The sequence below is a fragment of the Gracilinanus agilis genome, chromosome 1, assembly GCF_016433145.1.
Source record: "Gracilinanus agilis isolate LMUSP501 chromosome 1, AgileGrace, whole genome shotgun sequence".
Lineage (NCBI taxonomy): Eukaryota > Metazoa > Chordata > Mammalia > Didelphimorphia > Didelphidae > Gracilinanus > Gracilinanus agilis.
The window spans coordinates 144,798,654-144,807,137 of record NC_058130.1 but is presented as its reverse complement, the minus strand read 5'-3'; the positions used below and the strand labels follow the sequence as shown (position 1 = coordinate 144,807,137).

Sequence of the window (8,484 nt, the reverse complement as noted above, 5' to 3'; positions counted from 1 at the left end):
AATTTAAGCTTCAAGGTAGGGATTGTTTTTAATTTTTCTTGTAATCCCCATGGACTAGTGCAGTGCTTTGTATATGGTAGATGTTTAATAAATGCTTGTTGAATTTAATTTAAACAAATAATATAAATCTTCAGCTTACAATTTAAATAACCTCAACTAGTCAAGTAAAATAGCATAGAAAAGTGATCGAGGCTAATAATAATTCAGTTATGTACATTAGTATTTTTCTTTCTTAAAAAAAAATGTATCAGTCAGTCAATAAGTTTTTTTACTAAGTGCCAGGTACTGTGTTAAGTGCTTGAGATACAAAGAAAGGAAGAAGATTGTTCTTGAGCTCATAATCTAATACGAGAAACAATATGCAAAAAATTATTTTGTAATTTGTAAAAAAAATTGTAGAAACAAGCTATTTACAGGAAAAAGAAGAAATCAATAGAGGGAAGGCAGCAGAATGATCAGGGATTAGGGAAGGTAGGATTTTAAACTCAAAGCCACAGAAACCAGGAGGTAGAGATGAGAGGAGAAATATTACCAGGCATGGGAGACAAGGAATGAAAATGCCTGGAATTGAGAGATGGAGTCAAGGAGGACAGTGCTACTGTAATGAAGAGGATGTGTGTGTTTATGTTTGCGAGTCGGGCTATGATGGTGAAGAAGAGCAATGAATTGTAAAGAAAGAAAATGAAAAGGTTTGTGTTTGGGAGGAGGAGGGACACTAAGTTATAGGCTTTGAACATCAACAGGGAATTTAATAATTAATCCTGGAGGTGATAGGGAACCGTTGGAGTTTATTGAGTGATATGGTTGGACTTACTCTTTAGGAAAATCACTTTGGCTGGTGAAGAGAAGATATACTGTATTAGGGAGAGACTTGTGGCAAGCCAGCCAATCAGCAGACTATTGATGAGGGCCTATGTACCGGGACAGTGGCAGTAGCAGAGTAAAGAAGGAACTGTATTCTAGAGATATTGCAGAAGTGAAATTGTCAGGTTTGGGCAATGGATTTAATATGGGGGAGTGGGTTGAGAAATAGGGTATGGAGTAGTTGAAGATGACACCTAGGTTGAGAGCCTGAGGGACTAGGAAGATGGTGATACCCTCCTGATAATAGGGAAGTTTGGAAGGGAGAAGAGTTTAGTTAATGAGTTTAGTTTTGGACATGTTGAGTTTAAGTTGTCTACAAGACTCCTAGTTCAGGATTTCTAATAGGCAGCTGGAGATGTGAGCTTGGAAGTTCACCGAGAAGTTCCAATAGAAAAGGTAGATTTAAGAATCATTCAGCATAGAGAAGATAAATTATATCCAGGGGAGCTGATAAGTTCACCAAGTGAAGTAATATAGAGGTAGAAGAAAAGATGGCTCAGGACAGAGCCTTATGAGACACTCATGTTAATAGGTATAACCTTAATGAGGATTTAGCAAGAGACAGAGGAGTAGTTTGATAGTTCAGAGGAGAACCAGGAGATAGTGGGTATCCTGAAAACCTAGGAAAAAAACATCTAGGAGGAGAAAGTGATCAACTGTGTCAAAGGCTTCAGAGAAGTCAAGAAGAATGAAAACTGGGAAAAGGATCATCAACTAAGAGATTTTTGGTGTGCTTTTTAAGTTTAGTACTTAAATTATTCAGTATGGTTGAGCCACATTTTAATGCCAATTAATACTGAAGAAACTTGTTAACTTGATTCAGTTAATTCAACAAACACATATTAAGAACTTAATGTGTTCTTATACTATTTTTGTGCAGGAGATACAAAGATAAAAATATAAATTTCCTTTGAGTTTTGTTTTAATATTTATTTAATAAAGTCATTTGTTGTCTTTCTTGTAGATAACTGGATCAAATAGTTTAGTGACTTTTGGTATATATTTTCAAATTGCTTTCCAAAATGACTGGACAGTTCACAGCTTTACTATCAGCATTCTAGTGAGCCTGTCCTCTCACATCCCCTACAACATTTTCCTTTTTTGTCATCTTTGCCAATCTGATGAGTATAAGGAACATCAGAATTATTTTAATTTGCATTTCCCTAATAATTAGTAATTGTTAGTACTTTCCCCCCCATATAGTTGTTGATAGTTTTCCTTTTTTCTTTTGACAACCTTCTGTTCATATCGTTTAACCATTTACCAGGAATAGATCTTGTTTTTATATGGTCAGATTTTTTTTTTTATATCTTGGATATCATATCTTTATCAGCAAAATATATCCCTCTCGTTAACTGTTTTCCTTCCACGTTTAACTAAATATTTATATTTTGTTTATACAAAAAGTTTTTCAATTTTATAGAACCATTATTGTTTTGTCTATTGTGAACCTGTATCCCTTGCTGGTTGAGAACTCTTACCCTGTGCATCATCTTCTCTATTTTATAGCTAATCCTTATATCCATTTGGAATTTATTGTGGTATATGATAGAAAATGTTGGTCTGGTTTTGCCAGCTGATTTTTCAGTTAGTTTTTTTTGTTAGTGCCAATTTTAACACTATTTTAGCAGTACCTCAGTGCTTTGAATGGGATGTTGCTGCTGTGAAAACTCTGTTCCCCACCTCAAGCTCCAGCCTTTGTTTGAAAGGAATGGCATAAAATGACAAAACTTATCAATTACATTTAAATATTTTTTGTTCCCTACAGATGCTAAGATAGACTCTCCATAATTAACCAAGTTTTTTTCATTGCCATGGAGATCTTAGATCATCACCTCACTTCCAAGAAGGTACATATTCTACTTTAGAAGTTCTACTTTAGAAGTTCATGGTGGAAAACAAGAGCATTTTCCAGATGTGAATTTTGACAGAGGGATAGATTGTGCTTAATTTAATGCCCAGACTGAAGAGAAATGTTTTAAACTACTATGGAGAGCAAAGAAATATATTTCGCTCTTGTTGAATCATAGAGATATATGTATATATATATGTATACTATCAAAGTGTCTCTGTGGGAAAAGCAGAAGCATAAAATTAAAGACAAGATTTAAATTGATTTATACTCACAATTTTGCTCATATTCTCATCTATGCATGTGTGTACTGATTCTCCTTTGGATATCTGAATGTGTTAAATCTGAATGTGTTAAAAAACAGTTGATGGATGAGTCAGATGATGATTTTAATGAACTATGCTCCAAACTGTTGCGAAGAGTGAGAAAGAAAGGGGTCAAAGAAGGCCGGGGAGAAACAAGGACTCGGGAAGAGGAAAGTAGCTGTCAAACAAAAAGCAAATTGAAAAGGACAAAACTTCCTCCTAAGACCAAAATCAGCCATGCCACTACAGGAAAGAAAACGAAGCTGGGGGAGAGAGGTCTGGCACCAGGGAATGAAGGAAAATGTGAAGTCACTTCCCATGAAAGTAAAGTGGTTCCCACTTCAGAAAGAGAAGAAGACATACTTGCAGCTACCCAGAAAGAGCCTGTGCCACAACTGAGTCAACCAAAAAACCAGACAGGTAACCAAATAAAAACTCTTACTAAAAAGTATTGCATGGAAAAATACTATTCTGTTACTACTACTACTAATGTTGCTTCATATAAATTTTACCTTTGAGACTCTTCTCATTCTAGATTTTCTATAGTAATATTACACTGTGGTAATATTACATTAAAAATGACTATATTTGCATAGAAATTATGTGGTCATGAAGATAAACTATTCTTTTACATATGTCTGATTCTGAAATTCAGTAAATTAGTATGACTTAATTAATTTAGAACAGAGAAAGTGTTTCTACTATGTCACTTGAATGTATCCAGGAGGAATCATATTCTTTAGAAATTCTTAATTATCTCCTTACTTCTCTAGTTTGACTTTAATTTATCTTCTCATTCTGTAATTGTTTTCCCTTTACCACAGTGCTTTTGGTTCTCAGGCATGCATACATACTTAATCATGAATAACTGAGAAATGAGCTATGGGGTTCTTAGAATAGTGTATCAAGAATAAAGACTTCCAGGTTCAATTTTTAGCTCTCACCTTAATTTTTCTTGGGTAAGTCATATTTACCACTGTTGTTTCTTAACTTATCAGTACAACTTATCTCTTAGAGATGTCATGAAGCTTAGATGATGTCCTGAAATATTTTGCCATCTTTAGAAGAAAAGGAACTCTAGAGATGCAAAAGGCTGGACATTTAGGTTAGTATCAGTACTAGATATGTGAGGAAAGCTCCAAAACCTTTGTTAATAAAGACTCCTATTCAGATTTAGGAGTCAGAGAATATGTCAGTGAAGGCCATTCTTAAAATCCCATTGCTTTACCTTGTATTTTAGAACAGAATTGTATTATTCCACGTAAGAGGAATAGTTTTAAATATTTTCTTCCATTAGTAGGTGTTCCAGATGACTCTTCTCAGACAGAATCATTCTGTTTGACTACTCTGTTACCAAGTGTCTCCAAACCTCGGGCAGCAGAGTTGGTATTGCAAAAAATGCAGCAGTTCAAGAGAACAAGTCCAGAAAAATTGAAACATGACCCTGAAAGTTGTTCAGTTGAGACCATACTTAAAGAAAATGCTCCAAAATCCAGTCAGGAGGAGGATACCCTGAATAATGGTAATGTATCTTCTGAATAGTCAAGAAGTTACAACTAGGGAACAAAAGATAAGATTCTTGGTATCTTTTCTCAGCTTCTTTGAAGTGGTTTCCATTTTTCTTTACACCCTAAGCAGTGTGAATCCACCTTTCTGTTAAGAGAATATAAATGGAGAAGGCATGGTTTAATCAGTCTAGTGTTAGACGTAGAGCAATAGTCAGTGTTAACATTGTTTATGGAGATGGATTTTTTGGAGAGCCATCTCAAGAATAGAATTGTTTATGTCATTGATGTATATCAGATATATCATGCAGATGATGTTGTTGTCCTCCAGATATCAATCATATTTTGTCTTTTAAATAAGGGAAGAATTTCAGTCAAATAGATTCAAAGTTTGCCCCTTGTGACTGAGATGTAAAAACTTCATACTATTAGAGAGTGAGATTCAAGAAAATAATTTAGATTTGGAGAACAGTTGCTTCCCAGTCTCAAATTAGTGTCTATAACTATATATTATCTGAAAGAAGGAAGATAAAAGGCAAGTGCTTTAGATTTATTATTCCTGTATTTTGCCCTCATGAAATTCTTGGCAGGCCCTGGAAATTTAGAGCCTTAGTATTGCAGTAGTCAAAGTTTCTAGTCACTTAATTTGGTGCATATAGTTTTCTACTTAGTGGTACTCACTGGCCTATCATTTGGCCACACGTGAAATTAGAGGGAGCCATTTACCATTTTTTTCTTTAATTTTTTAAACCATTTATCTTCATCTTGCACAAACTTCACCCTTAATAAATCACAGTAAACTGTCATTTTAGTAAATTTAATACTTATCTATTGAGAGGAGGAAATATGCTTCCTTCTCTTTAGGCTGGGACCAAGATTAAACCATTTATTATTTTGCAGAATATATTACCTGACTTATAAAATTTTAGCTAGTGAACTAATGTTATAGTCTAAAGTTCCTCAGTGTTGATTGGGGTCGCAAAGAAAATATTTTAAAAAACTATCTATAAAATGAAAAGATTAGACTAGATTATCTCTAAGGCCCCTCCTGCCATTATATTTTTAAACCCTTACCTTCCATCTTAGAATCAATACTATGTGTTGGTTCCAAGGCAGAAGAGTGGTAAGACCTAGGCAATGGGGGTTTAAAATGACATGCCCAGGGTCATGTAGCTAGGAAGTACCTGAGGCCAGATTTGAACCTAGGACCTCCCATCTCTAAGCCTGGCTCTCAATCCACTGAGCCACCTAGCTACTCCTCCCCTACTGCCATTATGATGCCATGATTTAAAAATATAAATTTCTAGAGAGAAATTTCCCATTTAAGAGGGTTTTTTTTCTTTTTCCTAGGAAATGTTCCAGGACTTTCAGTGACTGAGAGTGATGCAGCTCTGGCCTTGGCTTTGCAGCAGGAATTTGGCCAGGAGACCCCTCAGAATGCTGATAGTCTGGAGCAGGAGGGTTTATTTTTCTGCCAAATATGTCAAAAGGATCTCTCAGCAATGAATGCTACTCGAAGGGAACAACATGTTAACAGGTTCGGTCAGCTTACATTGTTACATCTCTAGTTTACCATTTAGATTAACAGCCACCTCAGGGCTGTAACAAAATTAAAATCAGTTATTCACCATGATATTGATCTTGGAAGCTTTACAACATTAATATTAATTATACTTTGTGAAAAGAACACTTGTTAATGGAAATATCACTGAATGAAATTCTACTTTCCTTCTCCTAACCTCATAACATCATAAGTCTTAAAGACTACTTAATTCTTGTACAGAGATTCTTTACAACTGTGCACACAATTTATATCAGACTTTTACTATTTGTTGTAAAATGTTTTCATGCCTGATTGACCAGCATATCTAGATCTTTTTCATAATGCATTATGTTATAATGGAATTTTTATTTTGGGTTTTCTTCTGTAGATGCTTAGATGAGTCAGAAAAATCATTGGAACCTATCTCTGTTGCACCTAAGATCCCAGAATGCCCAATTTGTGGCAAACCATTCACTACTTTAAAGAGCAGAAATAGTCATTTGAAACAATGTGCAATCAAGATGGAAGTTTCTCCACAGCAACTAGTCCAAGCAGTCAGGCTTCAGACATTTCAGCCTGATGAGTGCTTCCCATCAGCATCAAGGTGAGCCAGAAAAATAGTGAAGAAGCTCAATAATGATATGATATTATCCTTTATTTCATTAAAACTGGAAGTATAGCTTGTTATTTTATAGAGAAAATTTTTGAGAAATCAATCAAATATACAGGGTCACCTTTTTATTGTCATGCAAAACATACTTCCATATTGGTCATTGTTTTAAGAGCAAAGTCATACATAATCAAAACACCAAAATAAAACCAAAAATATACTAATGTGAAAGACAACTGTCACAGTTCTTTCTCTGGAGGTGGATAGCCTTCCCTGTCGTAAGACCTTCAGGAGGGCACAGCTGGGTGGCTCAGTGGATTGAGAGCCAGGCCTAGAGATGGGAAGTCCTAAGTTCAAATCTGGCCTCAGACACTTCCTAGCTGTGTGAACCTGGGCAAGTCACTTAAACCCCATTGCCTAGCCCTTACCACTCTTCTGCCTTGGAACCAATACAGAGTATTGATCCAAGACGGAAGGTAAGGGTTTAAAAAAAAAAAGATCCTTCAGGATTGTCCCAGATCATTGCATTTCTTGGAGTAGCCAAATTTTCACAGATAATCATCATCCAATATTGACATTATTGTTTACAGTGTTCTCTCAGTTCTGCTTATTTTGATTTGCATCAATTTGAGCAGATCTTTCCAGCTTTTTCTGAAAACATCTTGCTTATCATTTCTTATAGCACAATAGTATTTCATTACCAACACATACCACAATTTGTTCAGCCATTCCCTAGTTCAGTGATGGGCAAACTATGGCCAGTGGGCCAGATGTGGCCCCCTGAAATGTTCTGTCTGCCTAATGACATTATTCCTAATCTGACGAATACAATGAGTAGGATATAATACACTGAAACTTCAAAATAGTTGCCTTAGAAACAGACTGACAGATGAGCATTTCCTTTCTTTTGGCCCCCCTATTTAAAAAGTTTGCCCATCACTGCCCTAGTTGATGGGCATCCTCTCCATTTCCAATTCTTTGCCACCATAAAAAGAGCAGCTATAAATATTTTTGTACAAGTAGGTCTTTTCCTCTTTGTTATTATTTCTTTGGTATATAGACCCAGTAGTGGCATTACCAGATTAAAAAGAATGCAGTTTTAGAGTCCATTGGGCATAGTTCCAAAATGCCTTCCAGACTGGTTGGATCAAGTTCCCAATCCACCAACAATGCATTAGTGTCCCAATTTTGCCACATCCCCTCCTACTAAATCAGCTATGCTAATTACTAATCCTCTCAGTTATATAAATAAGTTTACTGTCTCCTTAGATCTCTTTCAGCTTTAAATCAGTTTGGTTATTCACTGTCTGCCCCCTGCCAGCCCTTCCTGGCCTACCTAGGCTTTTCAGCCTAAACAGGCTAGAAAATGGCTTGGCCCTCTCAGCAAACACACAAAGGAAAACAGTCTCTCTCTTTCTCTTTTCTGTTGATTTCCCCCACAAACTTAGTCTAGAAGCTCCAACCTCTTCTTCTCCATCACCTGCCACTGGGTTTTTTCAGTGTTACAGGGAACCGAAACACCAGCCTCCTCCTACGGAAAAAACCTCCAGGAGTCCATAGACAGTTGGAAAACCCACCTCACTCAGGCTACCCAGAATTCCAATAGGCACCCTTCCCAAGATTCTGTCTGGCCTTAAAGAAACTTTGCCCACTATTCTTTACCCTGTCCTTAGCTGCTAAGATCCCAGTTACTCCAAATGGTCCTCATTAGCCCTATGGCTTAATTAATCCTAGTAGAGTGATTTAGAACATTTTTTCATATGATTATTTACGATTTTGATTTCTTCATCTGAAAATTGCTTGTT

General features: G+C 36.0%; 1 protein-coding gene across 1 annotated transcript in view; it reads left to right on the top strand.

Annotated features, from left to right (window-relative positions):
* The first annotated feature begins 2,947 nt into the window (after positions 1–2,947).
* The window catches only part of SLX4 (SLX4 structure-specific endonuclease subunit), a 46,392-nt gene continuing 40,855 nt past the window's right edge, over positions 2,948–8,484 (top strand). The window contains exons 1-4 of the mRNA XM_044657996.1: positions 2,948–3,441; positions 4,319–4,543; positions 5,877–6,063; positions 6,458–6,673. Coding sequence (XP_044513931.1) covers positions 3,018–3,441; positions 4,319–4,543; positions 5,877–6,063; positions 6,458–6,673 — 1,052 coding nt within the window. The 5' untranslated portion in view covers positions 2,948–3,017. The remainder of the gene's footprint in view (positions 3,442–4,318; positions 4,544–5,876; positions 6,064–6,457; positions 6,674–8,484) is intronic.